Source organism: Barbus barbus (genome assembly GCF_936440315.1).
Source record: "Barbus barbus genome assembly, chromosome: 15".
NCBI lineage: Eukaryota > Metazoa > Chordata > Actinopteri > Cypriniformes > Cyprinidae > Barbus > Barbus barbus.
Window position 1 is genome coordinate 7,399,320 of NC_136743.1, and position 19,786 is coordinate 7,419,105.

The 19,786-nt window shown below is 37.6% G+C and overlaps 2 protein-coding genes across 2 annotated transcripts in view; both read right to left on the reverse strand.

Annotated features, from left to right (window-relative positions):
• Nucleotides 1-1,233: 1,233 nt before the first annotated feature.
• Nucleotides 1,234-19,786, reverse strand: part of LOC306880959 (uncharacterized protein) — a 35,591-nt gene continuing 17,038 nt past the window's right edge. Inside the window, exons 17-32 of the mRNA XM_079434758.1 lie at nt 18,327-18,334; nt 8,384-8,450; nt 8,010-8,095; nt 7,698-7,902; nt 6,673-6,843; nt 6,359-6,594; nt 5,792-5,947; nt 5,605-5,700; nt 5,362-5,451; nt 4,445-4,585; nt 3,391-3,593; nt 3,079-3,317; nt 2,723-2,945; nt 2,328-2,557; nt 1,863-2,029; nt 1,234-1,758 (exon numbers count right to left, since the gene is read on the reverse strand). Coding sequence (XP_079290884.1) covers nt 1,693-1,758; nt 1,863-2,029; nt 2,328-2,557; nt 2,723-2,945; nt 3,079-3,317; nt 3,391-3,593; nt 4,445-4,585; nt 5,362-5,451; nt 5,605-5,700; nt 5,792-5,947; nt 6,359-6,594; nt 6,673-6,843; nt 7,698-7,902; nt 8,010-8,095; nt 8,384-8,450; nt 18,327-18,334 — 2,384 coding nt within the window. The 3' untranslated portion in view covers nt 1,234-1,692. The remainder of the gene's footprint in view (nt 1,759-1,862; nt 2,030-2,327; nt 2,558-2,722; nt 2,946-3,078; nt 3,318-3,390; nt 3,594-4,444; nt 4,586-5,361; nt 5,452-5,604; nt 5,701-5,791; nt 5,948-6,358; nt 6,595-6,672; nt 6,844-7,697; nt 7,903-8,009; nt 8,096-8,383; nt 8,451-18,326; nt 18,335-19,786) is intronic.
• itgb1b.2 (integrin, beta 1b.2) lies at nt 10,786-18,201 on the reverse strand. Its single transcript, XM_079435879.1, has 13 exons — nt 17,957-18,201; nt 17,741-17,807; nt 17,365-17,450; nt 17,053-17,257; nt 16,553-16,723; nt 16,245-16,471; nt 15,655-15,810; nt 15,455-15,550; nt 15,022-15,111; nt 14,211-14,351; nt 13,515-13,717; nt 12,761-12,999; nt 10,786-11,989 (listed from the first exon to the last, which is right to left on the reverse strand). The coding sequence occupies exons 2-13, from the start codon at nt 17,805-17,807 to the stop codon at nt 11,778-11,780; spliced, it is 1,893 nt and encodes a 630-aa protein (XP_079292005.1). The 5' UTR covers nt 17,957-18,201; the 3' UTR covers nt 10,786-11,777.

Here is a 19,786-nt window from a genome sequence, read left to right on the forward strand (position 1 = left end):
AACAAAAAAAGCTTTTAAAGAGGATGACACGTAGGCTCGCAGTTAATGAGCGGAGATGATGCGGCAGTCAAAGCCTTCTGCGGATATTTAACCTGCGCGAAAAGTGCACCTTCGGCTTTGTTTCAATCCCCAAACAGGTCACACAATTCCGACATTTTCTCAAAAGTGTGCCGTTGTCAAGGCAGAGCTTGTTTAGGCAGGTATTTGAGTTTATTTTCCGGGCTGATGTGATAATGATGTTGGGAATATGCTGCCAAGTTCACAGTTGGAGTCATTCAGCAAGCCTTTATGTTATCAAAACGACATTAATCGATCAATCCACTTTAAACGGGAGTCGAGACTTACCAGCTCTGGATCCAGAGATCTCCACGGGTCTGTTCTGGATTTGCCACATTTCGGTGTTTCAGACGGCGTAACGCATCAAGGTGGTGTTTGGCAAACACACAGCACAGTCGTCAGAAATACTGTCTCTCTCTCTCGCCTTTGCCTTCCGTTCGACAATAAAGACAACGCAACCCGTTAAGAGATCCGGCAGGGAAATTGAGTTATTTGCGTCAGATTAAGGCTGTAAGCAGACCCCGGGGACAGTCCGAGACTGCCACAGGGTTAATAACTTTGCAATGGCAGCGAGACGCCGCCTGATTGGTCAGTGAGTGGCACCAATCACCTGTGGGAAGCTTCAGGCATATGATCTAAGCAGCAGCATGAAGAGATGCTGTGGCAGAACTAATTACTGCAAAAATACACTTAACCCCTTCTATTGTCCTCGGATCATTTTGACCCGTTTTCGCTTACTGAATACAACTGTATATTCTTGTGGTAACAGGCAAAACAAGAACACTAGCAACCGAAAAACAAAACTTTACAGTGAGAAAAAAACAAAAGCTGTCACTAAGGCGGTACAAATATGAACTATTTAGGTACTGTGTACATTTGAGGTGCTAATGTACATTTAAGGTACCCTTTTAAAAAGGTATCACTGACAGCTCTAATACATTTTTACTTGAGAGTGTAGCTATCATCCATGGTGTGAACATCTCTTCAATATTCACTTTCAGCAGATACATGCATTCACAATTTACAGTTTTGGGAATTGGAAAACAAAAACATTGATGACTCATCTTGCACTACACAGATTTTTGTCCAATCAAATGCTCTCTAGAATGAGAACGCCCCTCCCCCAACTACAAACATCCACTGACTATGGAGAAAAAAATGTCACCCACACAAGCAGACTGTCAAGAATGTATTTAATAACCCCAACACTGTTTTATTGGCTTTATAGAAAGTGTTCGAAAAATAATAATCATTGGTGAACCTTGTTGTGACTTCTTGTGCTCTGCAAAACCACAATCTCATAGGAAATAAGGAGTTTCATATTTACATATAAACATTACAAAATAGAAACAAATATAATTAAGCAATGGGAAACTAGCTTACAAATCAGTTCTCAACTGGTAGGCTGGGACCCAAAAAATGCATTTTATTGCACTGTTACACTAAAACAGCATAATAAATAGTTTATTAAAATTTGAAAGAAAGGATAAAATTGTTGTTGACATCTGAGTAGGTGTTCACAATATGTCCCAGATTGCATTAAATATGATACTGTATTAGGTCACCGATGTAAAATCTGGGCGATGAAGCAAAGACCAGTTGAGAACCACTGCTGCAAGCCATCCTGAAGATCCATCATTTCCCCTCATATCTGGGGTTAACCACAGTTGTTACAGCACTCTTGTAGATGGGGTTGTCACCCTAAACAGAATAGCAGGTATTATTATCCCAATATTTGTTCCATAGCCCTTAAAATGTATTTATTTGCATTATTAAAAAATAAATACTAATAAAGAGGTGCATACTGTGTCCCATCTGGCATTCATCTTCTCTTTCTCAAACTTGGCGAACTCTCTGCGGTCATGAATAATCATGAGCAGCTTCCAGATGAGCAGAAGAGCTAAACCAATCAGAACGATTCCTGCGACCACACCCGCTACGATAGGAATGATGTCAGGGCCAGAGGGACACTCTGTGAACACAGGCACAAAGCATTATGGGAAACAAGGTAAAATTCTTTTCTTCACTATTGTGATGTATATCCAAGTGAAACTGCTTCTCGAACAAGAAAAAATGGTAAGGTGGGACTTTTTTTCCCATGCATCGTTTTCTTTGCATAGTGACAAATGACTTTAAATAGTAATATCAATAAGGTTTACTTTAAAACTTCAGAGTCCAGTGCTTATGTCGACACTCATATTTGTATTCAATATTTGCAACAAAAAAAAAAAGTCATACTGGTACGTGGCAAGTTTTTCTATAATCTTTACCCTTTTTTTCAGCCACAAGGACGTCAATGTTGTCATCGTTCTTGGTAGTGTAGGTGAAGAAGAACAAGCAGTCGTCAACGTCGCGCTCTTTACAATGATTGATGGATTGGTCATTTGGCCGAGGAAGTTCCTCCTTAGTCTTCACTGATGTAATATTGAAGGATCGGCAGTCTTTCTCACATGTAAGTTTCTTACTACCCGTGCCAAATTGTCGGCACTCAAGACAGTCCCTTTGAGGCAAAACACAGAGGAATGTATTTAGTACTGCTAGCTGAGATTAAATAATTTCATGATTGCACTGATTTCACAGTTTATTCAGATATAAAAATGGCTACAAGCCAGTAGTTCAAGCTGTTAATCTAACCTCATTAGCAAGTATTCAGCCAATAACTCACTTGTGTTGATTGCAAATTCTGGAGCAGGTTGGGCAGATTTCACAGGTTGGACCTTCATATTTTTTGTCGGTACATTTACACACACCGCACTCACAGGTGCCCCGACCGTTACAGATCAGCTTGTTACTGGTCAGACAGGTTGAGGGGTCCAAAGGGCATTCGCAAGCACTTCCTTCGTAGTTAGCATCACAGATACACTTTTTGCACTCGCATCGACCATGACCTGTGGGGAAAAGGACGCCTCAGTAACAAGTATTTTTGTCTTGTTTACCAGAACAAATATCTAAATGGCAGAATTCATTCACAACAATAAAATACAGCAAAAGACAAAAGTGCAAATTCTCAATGGGCTGTACCTCCGCAGAGCTTGTTGTTGGAGCGGTCACAGCTGAAGTTGTCACACTCGCAGAACTTGCCGCTGTAGATCTCCTCTGGGTTGTCTCTTTTCTTGCACTCACACGTTCCACAGACACATTCTCCATTGTTGCTGCAGATGTCCGTCCCGTTATCCATGCGGCAGTTCGCGTCCAGATCGTCTGTCAGGGACTCATCTTGGCTGCACTCACATAATCTGCCTAACCGGCCTTTATTACACCTGATATAATAGATAACGTTGAATCAGGATAATTGTCATATTATGTGCATTTGCATATGAGAGCCTCTCAAACCTGCATACTCCACACTCCAGGGTGCCATGGCCGCCGCTACACTCCGGACTGTTGGGGATTCCATCTTTACGACACTCACATTCGCAGATAAAGTTGAGGACGATCTCCACCTTCTCACTGAAGCCCAGTGGGTTGATCCTTATAGTCTTTGATTTACCTTCAGATGGACAGCCTGTAGCCATGATTTCTATATCAAACATCACCTATGAGGCACAACACATTGTTGTAAATGCTAAGGCCTCATGCACATTACAAATAAGAAGCACATTGTACATATTTAGAGATTCACTAAAGAGTCGTGTAATGTAAAAAACATTAGGAATTTTTACAAAGCTTTAAAACACTACAGTAAAACTTAATTGTACATCAACACATATGAGTAGATTTTATATCATTTAGTTTGTCACTTTTGTTATCAGTACTGTGCATTTGTTTTGTGTTACAATTTATCTTATTTATTTCATTATTTTGACGTCACATGCACTGCAAACCATGAGTTATCGGTTTATGCTGTAAAATGTACAGACACAACCATGCCATCTGATAATTTTTGAAACATTCCCACCTTATTTTTATGGAGGATTTCTGGCAATCACAGCTGCCAGCTCTTACCATAAATGTAACCTTTTTTCTACAATGTGCTGTTTTAGGATGCAGTACTTCATCTAAAACTGCATGTGCACCATCAGTTTATCTGCACTGAAGAAGTGCAACATGGAGGTTGCTTTGCGCTGATTTGCACAGAACTGAAAATAAAATAACTAGTTGGAACTAGTTTTAATTACATATATATATTTTTTGTTTCCAACACCTCGCCCTCCTCTCCGAGTCTTTCCTTTCGCAACTTCATTGGGTGTTGCTCAGTGCTGCTACAGTCTGAACTAGTATGTGTCTTAGAAGTATGCAAAGTAGAATATCATTGGTGAATGGGCACGAGCTGGAATTTTCCAGCTCATGCCCACCATATGAGAACTTGTGCACTAAGCTTAAGCCACAGCTAGCAAAAGGGAGTCACTCTACATGCACGGACAAGTTCAGAAGTTCACTCTCTCACCTCATCCCCAATGGAGATGTTGGAGCACTTTCGCCCATTTTCTCCTTTTTCGCTCACTCCATTCTTGCAGTGGGAGATGTAGGAGATGGACACACCAGCAGGTAGCTTGCTGTTCTCCAGAATGACCTCTGAGGACAACGACTGATTGACATATTTAAACAAAGAGTATATTAGTGCTTGGCAAATACTACTTTTAAAAGGATAGTTCACTCAAAGTCTGTCATCATTTATTTACCTTAATTACATTTTAAAACTGTATGACTTTTTTAATTCTGTGGGATACAAAAGAAGATATTTAAAAAAAAATCAATACTTCAAAATATATTCTTTTGTGCTTCATAGAAGAAAGAAACACAAAAAAGTTTGGAACGACATGAGGGTGAGTACACTGTAAAAAAAAAAAAAAAAAAGCTGAGCCAACTTAAAATTTTAAGGCAACCAGCTTCAGCAGATTTTTGAGTTCTCTCAGCTTATTTTTTGTAGGAGATTCTCAACTTTTTGTTGTATAAACTTAAAACAAGAAGTTGAGAAAACTCAAAAATCTGCTGAAGCTGGTTGCCTTAAATTTTTAAGTTGGCTCAACTTTTCTTTTCTTTTTTACAGTGTAAATGATGACAGAATTTTCATTTTTTTTGGTGCACTGTGCCTTTAAACTCCTAACTTTACTGGTCGCATAGCTGTTGATCCGACTGAGCAATAAGCTTCTTACCATTTTCTGATCATTCAAATGACTGAGTACATATTTAAGATTATAAACAACCATTATGCATGGGAACTGCTGTAAAGTAGAATCCTTTGCAAGCAAGAAAAGAGTAACAGTGGTTTTAGTTTCACTTCCTTTTAACTCTAAAAGGAACTAGAGCTGACCATAGCCAACCATTACTTAAAGAGACATTATATAAATAACTTAAACTCACATTATATGCATCAATGATGAGCTGGATGACATTGGAAGAGTTGGTAGACAGTGTCCCCACTGCTGATTTAGGGATTAGAGCAGACAGCTCCTATTGCACACACACACACACACACACACACAGAGAGAGATTGTCTGTATTGACTCATAATGCTTATGAGACAAACCTGATGCTTATATTATGAGATGATGAACATGATGTTGTTACAATGTGGAGAAGATATAATACACATATAGCACACACCTGATAAAGATCTTTGAATTGCTGTGTCACAGCAAAGATGGTCTGAATGTTGTTGTCACTCAGTGTGTCTACCAGCTGAGAGATGGTGGGGTAGTCCTGTAAAAAACAACTGAAATCAAAGACACACTGACATTTTCGGCCGGTCAGTGGGGCGGTCTGTCTGTCTATCTATATCGCACATACTTACAAAGTAGTTGCTCATGGTGTACATATTATTCTCCAGATGGCATTTCCCATCATTTGGTCGAACAATGCCACCCAGTTTTCCATCTCCAGCAAAATGGAATCCAGCATCCGTGGAGAACACAAGGAGGCGAGTAACATTCCTCCAGCCGATCACTTCCTGAAAAACAATCAAAACACAGCTTCAAATTGTCAGATTTTGTCCAAACTTGTTGCGTGCTGCTCCCTAGGACTCAATGAGATATTGAGTGTGTTTCTGATTTTACAAAGGCTCAATCCACGTTCACTACACAGTTAGTGTTTTAAAATTAAATCAGAAACCTCAGGTGACAGTCAGAACCAGTATATGAAGATAATGATGAAGTATGTATACATAAGAAAATCTGAGTTCAGCTCCTGAATTTCTAAATTTGGAAGATTTTCCATTAGAAAAACTATTTTATCGGAACAAAAAGAAAGTAGCTGTGGGCACAGCCATTCGCAGGGCAAATACAACACTGCATGTGCAAACATGTATTGGAGACTTTGCCCGTAGTTCTCTGGCATTTATGGAATGTTCAGCTCGACTCACCGTGCAGACAGCAGCTTGCATGATTGCATCAAATCCTGCCTCGGGAGAGTCCAGGTTTCCAGAGGTTTTCTGCTTGCTGACCTCTTGGGTGAACAATGCACCATCGTCGGTCAAGTTCAGCACGTTTTTGTAGCTGAAGGGCGCTGAGCAGTCATTTGGAAAACATGGGTTCTTCAGATACTTCGGTGTCATCAGAATGAAAGGCATAACCAGTTTCTCCAAGAATGAACCAAAACCTGCAAACAAGAGTTAGCAGATCATTTAACAATAAAAGCGTACGCAGATGTGAATGTGAGCATGTGTGTTCTCCTAACCTATCCGCAGGTCTTTTGTGATGTGCTGCATCGCTCTGGCAAGTTCGGTTCCCAGGTTCTTGACATTTTCAAGATTACTTTGCATAGAGTCGCTGAGGTCCATCAGGAAGTACAGATCGATGGGATAATCTTCTGCCCTCTTGAACTTGAGAGTAAACTTCTGTGGTTCACCTGTAGGGTGACAAAGACAAGAGACAAACAGAAATATGCTATAAATGCTATGACCAGTTTGCTAAACTTATTTTTTAGCTGATCAGACTCCTATTACTATGTATACTAATAAACAAACTTAATAGTAAATAATTGACTCACCCACATGTCATTGCAGACCTTTATGACTTTTTCTTGCTTATGCAGAACGCAAAAGGTGATTTTTTTAAAACTTTTTTATCCTGGTTACATAATGAAAGTGAATGAGGACTGTCAAGGGGCTGTCAAGCTCCAAAATCAAAACAAAAAAGCAACATAATGCGAAAGTCATCTATTCGACTTTGACAATACATTACAAATCTTTAGCTTTGTTTAACAAACAGAAATTTGAGTCGTTCAGTCACTGATAATCTTCCGTCCTGTTAACCGTCACTGTTGCATCGAGTCAATTCAACTCAAAAAAATTATTAGTTTATTAGTCAGACTCTTGTTGATTTTCCTGTGAATATGTCAAGGTTTTCAGTGAATACATTTCAACCAATTTCTTTTACCGATCTAACTTATAGATTTAGAAGATTCGGAATATGACATAACAGTTATAGTATTTTATGGTAATTACTTTTTTGTTAATTTTTTTCCCTTCACAAGCATCCTCAGTCCTCATTCACTTTCATTATATTGAAAAGAGTGGCAAATATGTTCTTCAGAAAACCTTTTGTGGTCCATGAAAGAAATAATACAAACAGGTTTGGAAAAACATATGGGTGAGTAAATGATGAAATTACATTTTAGATGAACTTGTCCTGGTTTATATCTCACAACACATTCGGACACATCAAGTGATGTTTTTGTTGATCACACATGGGGTCCAGTACCTGATCGGAGGTTCAGGGTGAGTTTCTGTGGCTGAATCTGGGTGATCTCATCAGGCCTCAGATTCTGTCCTCCATCAGTTTTACGGTTTGTGACAGGTTTGTTCTTGTCAATGGTGACCGTTCCTCGAGGGTTTTCTACGCCGAGTGGAGTGCAACCAGCCTTTTCCAGAGAGTCTCTGTCATCACAGCGTGAAGGTTTGAAACCCTGTTGAGATGCAAGCAGAGACTTGCTAAATACACATTCTGGTAAAACTCAGATCATCTCCCAGAGTCAGGAGAAGACGATCACACTTTGTAGACAAAATAACTTACAGGATCTTTGCACCACGAACACTGTGGCCCAATCTGAATACACTCTCCACATGTTTTGGCATTTGCAGAAATACAAATATTGCTGTCTGAACGCAAAACACAACGGCTTTAAAAGACAAGATCAACATTGTACAATGTTAAATAAGATTCAAATCGTCGTCATTTCCCAGTGACTAAAGCATTATGAAAAGAAAAGACAACAAGTAGATCTTTTGCAGAATAGTTTAAGAAGGTATTTTTGAAGTTATTTCTTTGTATATTTATGCCAAAGCAGAGCACTTATTCATACAATAAACTCATAAATCTAAACATTAAAAGAATGCCCCCCAAGGCACTAAGTAGCCATGTTGCTGGCGATAAATGACTTGTATTACCTGTTTTTGACCTGACAAGAGAGACAAATCCTAGTAAAGCTGATATTACTAGCACTTTCATATCCATCTAAATACAGAAGAACATAAATTACACAGAAACACATCAGGTAGAGAGAGAGAGAGCAATCACTTATGCACAAATACACAAAATCCTTTTCTGATACATAAACTGTGCTGTGAATGACAGTTCAAAACATTTTTTTTATTAAAATGTGCATTAATAATCTTGACCGTTTTTGTTTGATAATAAGTATAATACTCTTTGCACCAAAAAGTAGGTTGCTGTTAAAAAAAAGGAGTGTCTCTGACTCAGAACAATGAAAGAGATAGTTAATCATTGACTTTGATAACAAATAAGATATTAAGAAACAGGCTCTTTCTATTCTGTCACTATCTTACAATCTGCATGTTAATATATATATATATATATATAGATTCTGAATTTCAGAATAAGGCAGTATTAGCGTAAATGATTGATCACTTAATCATAAATTTGCTTTTGATCTGACATTTATATACATATACAAACACAGTATTTACTTGCAGAATGACTAGTGAAGTGTTATAAGATTTCATGGCCATTTTAAATGAAGTGAAAATAAAGAAAAGTGAAAAAAGCTTAGTTACTCACCTTATGCTCCTAAGGCTCTTCCTAGAATTATTGTGTTTATGAAGTAAATGTTAATATGCTCAACTTTTCCTGATGTCATGAGTTACACTAGAGGTTGTAGTACTCCTTAACAGTCCTGTAGGCATATAAAGAATGTTTCTTAAACGGCACACAAAACAAAATAACAGCAGTTGTACTGAGAGTGTTTGAGGTGAGAGCAGGTCTTGTTCAGTAGTTCAGATACAGCAGCAGCAGCAGTTTCACACCTCTCTCGCACACAGGAAACAGACTGAAGGATTGTGAGCTTGGGGCGGGACATGTCAGAGTGAGGCTCCTCTCCCAGAACAGAATGACATTAGAAAAAATAAGAAGAAAACGATTTGACTCCCATCAGACATAAAAATGTCCAAATATTTTCAATAATAATAATTATTATTATCTAATATAAAATATTTCTCAATAATGCATGACAAAAATTAACATAAAAAAGTGCAAATATTTTAGCCATGATTTAGCAAATTCCATTGGATAATATACGCCAACACAATATCTCTTTAGTACAGAATTGGACAGGACACTTGACTCTATATCCGTAAAGAGGCTTGGCAGTTACTTTGTAGTTGTACTGAGTATCAAAGATATTAGCAACTGTTACTCTCTACTTCACTACATTTTTAAATGAGTATCTGTACTCTTTACTCCACTACATTTGAAATGAGTGTTGCAGTTACACATTACAGTTTGCATGGCACCTAGCTTTTCTGCAGCAGTTTATTTATGCTACAAAAGATGTGATATTGCCAACTACAGGGCACTGGAAGTACTATATCTTGTGCATTTTGCCCTTACTCAAACCTGTCAACAAGGCTACTTTATGTGAATGTGAGTTTCTTAGCCAGTAGTTGTGAATCACAGGTGTTTTATAAATGAGATGAGGACATGACAGTAGCCGGCGATGAGGCCAAAACCAGCACATCCAGTGCTGGGCTTTTTAATTTTACTTAACATTATTTTATTTATCCGTTACACTGAAGAGACCTTTTATGAAGGATATTGTTTTTTGTTTTTGCAATTTTGAGGTGTTCAGAGAAAATAAACATGATTTCTCTCCTCACAAATCAGCTCTTTCCCTTTTTTGTTGCTTTTTCTGTGCCTTGTCTTGGACTTTTATGTCACTTCCTGTCTCCCGTGGTGCTTGTAGTCAGTTTGTATCTTATCTTGTTCGGCTTGTTAGCCTCCTGTATACTGTATATACAGCCCTAGTGTTTCTTTAGTTCTTTGTGAGTTGTTGAATGTAATGGTTGTCTGTTTGCCCGTCATTCTGTTCTTTTTTCCCTTTGGTTTTTGGCTCATTGTTTGTTGTAGTTTTTCCATGAAATATCTGCACACAGATCCTTGCCTCTGCCTGTTTTCCACAGCTTCTCCACAACGTTACAGTATTTGACTGGAATGTCTCTTTGACTTGTGCATCTTTGAGCCTATTTTTAGTATAAGTAAAATAAAATCAGATACTCTAATACTTTTACTCAAGTTATTTTGGAATTGGTGACTTGTAACTTGTAGTGGAGTAATTTTCACTGTAAGGTATCTGTACTTTTACTCAAGTATGGTTTTCAGGTACTTTTTACACCTCTGTTAAAAAGGAATGAAGTGAAAACTTGCTTAGTTTCATTAATTTGCGATGCTCACAAACAATCAGCCATTTCAACTGAAAGGTGATGGATGTAATGCTAATATTGTCCACTAGAGGAACCTGCAGGATAAGATGTCTTGAGAAATAAAATGATAAATGAAAGATAAATAAATGCCCAAACCAGTTTATTTGTAAAATTATGGTGCACTGGTAATATAATTTTTTATAATTAGTTAGAAAGAAATCGCTCATAGATCATTAAATGTTCTAACCTTTATATATCCCAATAATGCTGAAAACTATGGAAGCCCGTTTCTGCCACTGAATAAAAAATAAAAAACTTTTTTTTTCTTTTTCTCTTAGACTTTTTATCTCACAATTTTGACTTTTTTTCTCAGAATTGCGTGCTACAAACTCGCAATTCTGACTTTTTTCTTGCAATTCTTACTTTTTTTCTCAGAATTGTGAGATATTCACAATTGCGAGTTATAAACTCAGAATTGCGTGATTTAAACTGGCAATTGCGAGTTAAAGTCCAGTTTTGAGGGAGGGAAAGACAGAATTATGACATATCTATATCTCAGAATTATGACTTTTTAACTCGCAAATGCGAGTTTGTATCACATAGCTATGAGAAAAAAAGTCAGAACACACAGCTTTACAAGAATATAATATGTGCAAATATATGATCAAAATCCTAAAAGACTAGGCTAAAATAACATGTAAGCATAGCACAGCAATCAACATCTGCTTGTTGACCTATGGCATTCTATGACACACACACCACAGATCTCCTGATCACATCTTTTGACAGGAAAATAATACAGAGGGTTTGTTGACAGCTGACATAAGTTGTCTCCTTTGACACAAACCCTATCAGTCTCAGTAAAGATTCAATATGGACGTTGCTGTAAAAACCACCTCATTAGACATTTCAGTTGGATCGCTAATCATACACGTGGGCCTTTGGTGCTTGAATCCCGAAGGCTGTCGCTTGTGGCTTTATTTTTCCTTTTTCTGGATTTAAACTGTCTGGTTGTCGTAGCCATTGGTGCTTGGACGCCGATAGTCACAGCTTATAATCGTGACTATATTTAGCAAGAATTCTGCCAATAGCTCACTTGCATTCAAATAAAGAAAGTCATTGAAAGTCAAATTCTGGGGCAGGTTGGGCAGATTTCACAGGTGGGACCATAAAAATTTGGGTCGGTACATCTACACACGCCACACTCACAGGTGCCCCGACCGTTACAGATCTGTTTGTTACTGGCCAGACAGGTGGAGGTGTCCAAAGAGCAGTCACACGCTATGCCTGCATAGTTAACGTCACAGATACACTTCCCGCACACACATTGACCATGACCTGTGGGGAAAAGAATGCCTCAGTAATAAAAGTGTCCTAATTCACTTCCAAAAAAAATTAAATAATAACAATATTTTTTCTTGTTTTCCAGTAAAAATATCTAATTCTTAAATAAAGATACATTTACTTGCAAATGAAAATGATTCAAAATATGAACTCTTTTTTTCTGACAAATTTATCAAAATGAATTATGCTTAAAACAAGAAAATATGGTAAGAAAAACCAACTTAATTCAAAGGGGAAACAATCATTTTTCTTACCCCACAGACAGATTTTATTTTCTTACTTAGTATTTCTATCCTGTTTTCCAGTACAGATATCTAATATAATATATTACGCCTGTTTTTCTGAAAAATCTATCAAAATTTGTTTATGCTTAAAACAAGGGGGAAAACTGTCAATGACAATGAGTTAAGAAAATTCAACTTAATTCAAAGGAATATCAAGATTTTTCTTATTTTTCTTACCCAATTGGCAGATATTTGTTCAGTGTTTAGTCAAATGTAGTAGCTTTTTAGTCCATTAAAGTCAAAATGAAATCAAAATGGTTCCTGTTTACTAAAAAAAAAAAACTTAAGTAAATGTTCCACCTCTAAAACATTCTCCCCTATTTAATACAACTGTTAAAACAAATAAAAAGGTGCCAACTGTAAGGTTTATGAGTACAATTTCCTGTTGATTTGAACAGTTTTCTGTATTTTTAATTGAGGAGACGCGAGTATGCATTTAAACATAAAAGAAAAAAATACTATAGTGAAAAATGGGCTGTACCTCCGCAGAGCTTGTTGTTGGAGCGGTCACAGCTGAAGTTGTCACACTCGCAGAACTTGCCGCTGTAGATCTCCTCTGGGTTGTCTCTTTTCTTGCACTCACACGTTCCACAGACACATTCTCCATTGTTGCTGCAGATGTCCTTCTTGTTATCCATGCGGCAGTTAGCGTCCAGATCGTCTGTCAGGAACTCATCTTGGCTGCACTCACATAATCTGCCTAACCGGCCTTTATTACACCTGATATAAGAGATAACATTGAATCAGGATTATTGTCATATGTGACCCTGGACCACAAAACCAGTCTTAAGTATACATTTTTCAAAATTGAGATTTATACATCATATGAAAGCTGAATAAATAAGCTTTCCATTGATGTATGGTTTGTTAGGACAATATCTGGCCGAGATACAACTATTTGAAAATCTGGAATCTGAGGGTGCAAAAAAATCTAAACATTGAGAAAATCAACCATTAAAGTGGTCCAAATGAAGTTCTTAACAATGCATATTACTAATCAAAAATGAAGTTTTGACATATTTATGGTAAGAAATTTACAAAATATCTTCATGGAACATGATCTTTACTTAATATCTTATTGATTTTTGGCATAAAGGAAAAATTGATAATTTTGACCCATACAATGTATTTTTGGCTATTGCTACAAATATACCCCAGCGACTTAAGACTTAAGTTTTGTGGTCCAGGGTCACATATTATGTGCATTTGCATATGAGATTGACAGCCCCTCAAACCTGCATACTCCACACTCCAGGGTGCCATGGCCGCCGCTACACTCCGGACTGTTGGGGAGTCCATCTTTACGACACTCGCATTCGCAGATAAAGTTGAGGATGATCTCCACCTCCTCAGAGAAGCCCAGAGGCTTGATCTTTATAGTTTCTGATTTATCTGTAGATGGACAGCCCATAGCCGTGATTTCTATATCAAACTTCACCTATGAGGGACAACACATTGTTTTAAATAACAGGTGCATATCATTTATGGGAACTGAAATACACTGCAGGGTGTGTAGGTTTTATTTGTGACATGATCTTTAGAATGTTAAGACCTCGTGCTCATTACAAGACAGGAGCTCTTTACTATAAAATACTGATAAATATATGTTTTTTGTAAGCAAAAACTACAAATTGTAATTTTTGTTCAAATATGTTCAAATATTCAAAATATTGTCACGTTATTTATTTACGGTACATTTCAGGCAATCACCAGCCGCCAGTAAATTGAACTTTCTTTCTTTATTTAAACAATGCAGTTAGTCGCTCATTCTCTCACCTCATCCCCAATGGAGATGTTGGAGCACTTAACATGGATAACAAAGGGTCAGTTCTGTTTAGGAAATTTTGTATCTCATGGAAAGTACTGAATATTTGATGAAAATGCCATAGATGCAAATGCACAAGAGTCTAACTGGAGGATATTATTCTCACCTCATCCCCAATGGAGATGTTGGAGCACTTTCTCCCATTTTCTCCTTTTTCGCTCACTCCATTCTTGCAGTGGGAGAAGTAGGAGATGGACACACCAGCAGGTAGCTTGCTGTTCTCCAGAATGACCTCTGAGGACAAAGACTGATGGACATAAGTAAACACAGAGAGTACATTAGTGCTTGGAAAATAGTCATTCAAATCCTACTTTTAAATGGATAGTTCGCTCACATTCTGTCATTGTTCACTCACTCTCATGTCGTTTTAAACCTGGATGAGTTTTTTATTCTGTGGAATGCAAAAGGAGATATTTTGAAATTCAATATTTTAAAATATCTTCTTTTGTGTTTCACAGATGAAAAAGAAATGCAAAAAGGTTTGGAATGACATGAGCGTGAGTAAATGATGATGGAATTTTCATTTGTGGGTGTGAACTGTGAACTTAAAACTTATAATTTTACTGGTCACAGAACTGTTGACCTGACTGAGCAATCAGCGTCTTACCTTTTTTCTATTATTCAAAAGGATCACGTAAACAACTGCATGGGAACTGGCTGTATTTTGTAAACCCCCTGGACGGCCAACATCCTGCAGAGTTTAGCTTCAACCAACTCCAACGTGCCTGGAAGTTTCTAGTAAGTCTAAAGGCCTTGATTAGCTGGGTTAGATGTGTTTAATTATTGTTGGAGCTAAACTGTGCAGGATAGTGACCCTCCAGGAACAGGTTTGTACATCCCTGCCCTAAAATGAACTAGAACTGACCACAGCCATCCATTATTTACATACAGACATTATATAAATAACTTAAACTCACATTATATGCATCAATGATGAGCTGGATGACACTGGAAGGGTTGGTAGACAGTGTCCCCACTGCTGATTTAGGAATTAGAGCAGACAGCTCCTATTGCACACACACACACACACACACACACACAAATTAACGTGACCACGAGAGAGAATCGAAAGCATAAGAAGCTGTCTGCTCTATCGCTTTCGTGGTACTTAGATGTCATAAAACGATTGATCTGCACAGCACAAAAAGCCAAAATCTGGTTATTTTAGGCAATTTAGAAATCCAGGGCAGAACAAGTCCCCGGTAAGTGGCACGTCTGGTCACCTTAACACAAATGCATTATGAGTCAATACAGACTACAATCTGAGTTAAACCTGATGCTTATATTATGAGATGGTGAACATGATGTTGTTACAATGTGGAGAAGATATAATACACATATAGCACACACCTGATAAAGATCTTTGAATTGCTGTGTCACAGCAAAGATGGTCTGAATGTTGTTGTCACTCAGTGTGTCTACCAGCTGAGAGATGGTGGGGTAGTCCTGTAAAAAACAACTGAAATCAAAGACACACTCTGACATTCCCAGTGGTCGGTCGGTCGGTCTGTCTGTCTGTCTGTCTGTCTGTCTATCTAACACACACTTACAAAGTAGTTGCTCGTGGTGTACATATTATTCTCCAGATGACATTTCCCGTCATTTGGATGATCAATGCCACCCAGTTTTCCATCCCCAGCAAAATGGAATCCAGCATCCGTGGAGAACACAAGGAGACGAGTAACATTCCTCCAGCCGATCACTTCCTGAAAAACAATCAAAACACAGCAGATAGAACACAGCTTCAAATGGTCAGATTTTGTTCAAACTTGTTGCATGCTGCTCCCTAGGACTCAATGAGATATTGAGTGTGTTTCTGATTTTACAAAGGCTCAATCCACGTTGACTACACAGTTAGTGTTAACATTAAATCAGAACTCTGAGGTGACAATCAGAACCAATATATGAAGATAATGATGAAGTATGTATTCATTATAGGAAAATCTGAATTAAGCTTCTGAATTTCTACATTTTAAGCATTTTCCATTAGAAAAACTGTATAAATATTTTATTGGAACAAAAAGAAAGTAGCTGTGGGCACAGCCATTCGCAGGGCAAATACAACACTGCATGTGCAAACATGTATTGGAGACTTTGCCCGTAGTTCTCTGGCATTTATGGAATGTTCAGCTCGACTCACCGTGCAGACAGCAGCTTGCATGATTGCTTGAAATCCTGCCTCTGAAGAGTCCAGGTTTCCAGAGGTTTTCTGCTTGCTGACTTCTTGAGTGAACAATGCGGTGTCATTTGTCAAGTTCAAGAGGTGTATGTAGCTGAAGGGGGCTGTGCAACTGTTTGGAAAACATGGGTTCTTCAGATTTGTTGGCGTCACCGGAATGAAAGGTTTCTCCAAGAATGAACCAAAACCTTCAAGCGAGAGTTAGCAGATCATTTAGTAGCTTTAAGAGTGTAGGCAGGCGTGAATGTGAGCATGTGTGTTCTCCTAACCTATCTGCAGGTCTTTTGTGATGTGCTGCATCGCCCTGGCAAGTTCGGTTCCCAGGTTTTTGACATTCTCGAGATTATTTTGCATGGAGTCGCTGAGGTCCATCAGGAAGTACAGATCGATGGGATAATCTTCTGCCCTCTTGAACTTGAGAGTAAACTTCTGTGGTTCACCTGTAGGGTGACAAAGACAAGAGACAAAAATAAATATAAAACGTGCTAAACTTACTTAATCACTTAAGGTGACCAGATCTTATTTATAATTACAAGAATAATTCACTTAATAGTAAAAACAGCAACAACAATGAAATTAAAATTCATAATTTACCCTAATTTATGTAACTGAAATCCGGTAGGCCTATGACTTTTTTTTCTTGCTTATGCAGAACACAAAAGATTAAATAAATAAATGGTATGAGGGTAAGTAAATGATGAAACTTTTACATTGACAATTTGGATGAATTTGTCCTTATTCTATATCTCACACACATGGGGTCCAGTACCTGATCGGAGGTTCAGGGTGAGTTTCTGTGGCTGAATCTGGGTGATCTCATCAGGCCTCAGATTCTGTCCTCCATCAGTTTTACGGTTTGTGACAGGTTTGTTCTTGTCAATGGTGACCGTTCCTCGAGGGTTTTCTATGCCGAGTGGAGTGCAACCTGCCTTTTCCAGAGAGTCTCTGTCATCACAGCGTGAAGGTTTGAAACCCTGTTGAGATGCAAGCAGAGACTTGCTAAATACACATTCTGGTAAAACTCAGATCATCTCCCAGAGTCAGGAGAAGACGATCACACTTTGTAGACAAAATAACTTACAGGATCTTTGCACCACGAACACTGTGGCCCAATCTGAATACACTCTCCACATGTTTTGGCATTTGCAGAAATACATATATTGCTGTCTGAAGGCAAAACACATACACAACAACTTTCAGTCAGATCCAATATGCTAAATCACCATTTCCCAGTGACTAACTCTCTCATGCAGAATATTATTATTTTTTATATATTATTATTAATTATTATTTGATTTTTTTTTAAGTATTACGTATATGTGTTTCTTTGTACATTGATGCTAAATTTAATTTACTCCCACAATATTGCTATGGGATAAACTCATAAACTTATTAAAAGAATGTCTCAAAGGCACTAGAAAGTAGCCGTGTTGCTGGTGATAAATAACTTGTATTACCTGTTTTTGATCTGACGTGAGAGACAAATCCTAGTAAAACTGATATTAATAGCACCTTTATATCCATCTAAATGTAAAAGAACAATGGCATGAATGATAGAGACAGTTAATCGTTGACTTAAATATCAGATGAGATATTGAGAAAGAAAAAGCTGTGTGTGTGTGTGTGTGTGTATATATATATATATATATATAATAAAAGTCTTAGTTACTTACCTTAACTCCTAGGCTCTTTCAAGAAATCGGTTTATGAAGTAAATGTTTATATGCTCAATTTTTCCTGATGTCTTACACTCCAGGTTACAGTACACCTTAACAGTCATGTGGGCATATGAAGAATGTTTCTGAAACGGCACCCAAAATAAAATAACAGTGGTTGTGCTGAGTGTGTGTGAGGTGAGAGCAGGTCTTGTTCAGTAGTTCAGATACAGCAGCAGCAGTCTCACAGACTGAAGGATTGTGAGCTTTGGGTGGGACAACCAATCGCTATGTAGCAGTAAGAACAGAAAACAACATATTGGAAAACCATTTTACCATATTTGGGAAAACCCACATATTGGCTGTTACGAATAGCATACAAACTCACTACTATTCCTGCAATATACAGCATATATGACATGCACAGAATACGCAGATGGCATACAGATCAATTAAATATTTATTGTAGAATAAAGCCTATGATTTTAAGTAAATAGTAGGCAGTGTATAGTTTATAGTGTACACTGCACAATATTTAGTGAGTATTAAGCTAATGGCTAACTATTCATAACATTGCCATAATGCACAAATATCAGCAGTTTGGTGTAATAATTCACATTGCCACCAAAAACATACATACTCAAACCATATAAAATCTGTTAGTGACATTACATTCAATTATAAAGCATGTTGACTCACAAACAGACACAGATAACAATGCAGTCCAGTGTTTTGGGTTGTTTATTTTAATAAATAACTCATAGAAACAGAAGACAGTGGGCATGATGCAAAAAAAAAATGATGAAAAAGGCACTTTAAAATGCAAAGTGTGTATGTAACATGATTAAACTTTTGAAAGCTTTAGAGATTAAAAAAGTGAAAAAAGAAAAAAAAACAAGTTATCTTTCTTTAACACTGATCTTTACCAACAATAATCTGAGCAGTTGGTCTCATTTAAGAACAATGATGTTACAAAGGGACAAATTAAAATGACAAAAACAAATGTGAAATCCACATCTGGAATATAGTTCTTGCACAGTAGACGTAAATATTTGGCATAAGTGATAGAGAGAAATTCAGGACCTGAGTTTTCATTTCCTCATTCTTCAAACAAATCTAAAACCTGAAGACCTTTTCATATGACTTTACACTCATGTTTTCAATAATAATAATAAAGTTGATTGTTCCGTCCACAGACAATGATGAAAATGTCCCTCTAACAACTCAGATGTTGCAAAGTCAAAGGCATTTAAATCAAACACTTGACAGATAAAATTACAACAAATGTCAATTTTTTTGTATGTGACAAAGAGATACTAAACCTGTCCGTTTTAGATTCATTAATGTGCACAATAAAAGGACACTAAACCATCTGACTCGCAGACCGAAGAAAGGCGATGTGAGCGCACAGATCCATAGTCACGTAGACCTAAACATTAGAATCTGGACTCAAATCATCCAGGATTATGCAGACGACATAAGCGTCTACATGAAAAGCACCATGTGTACAAACAGCAGCGGTCCGCTACAGCTACCTACTATACAAGTGACAGGACACTTCATCCACAGACTCAGAAAGTTTCCTGTACCATCATAAGACACAAACTGGCTCTAATGATCAACTAGTTACTGGACTCAAGCCGGTAATTGTGTCTAGTCTTTGTGGATGTTCATTCTTCATGCATACTTGACCACATCATACCTACAAAACCCATCATCTAACCCACCATGATCAGTTCTAACATTCAGAAAAACCAGGCAGATCTGTGGCTAAAAATCAAAACTGAACATTGAAATTATTGTCTAAGATTGCATTAAAAAAAAAGTAAAAACTCAAGTTTATACATA

What these genes read in the sequence shown, in the direction of transcription:
- itgb1b.2 (XM_079435879.1), bottom strand. Translation starts at nt 17,807, where the DNA reads ATGGATATAAAGGTGCTATTAATATCAGTTTTACTAGGATTTGTCTCT. An exon ending in TCACGTCAGATCAAAAACAG is followed by an intron (nt 17,451 to 17,740) that starts GTAATACAAGTT and finishes TTTTGCCTTCAG; the next exon opens with ACAGCAATATATGTATTTCT. An exon ending in CTGGAGTGTGGAGTATGCAG is followed by an intron (nt 13,000 to 13,514) that starts GTTTGAGGGGCT and finishes CTCTTATATCAG; the next exon opens with GTGTAATAAAGGCCGGTTAG.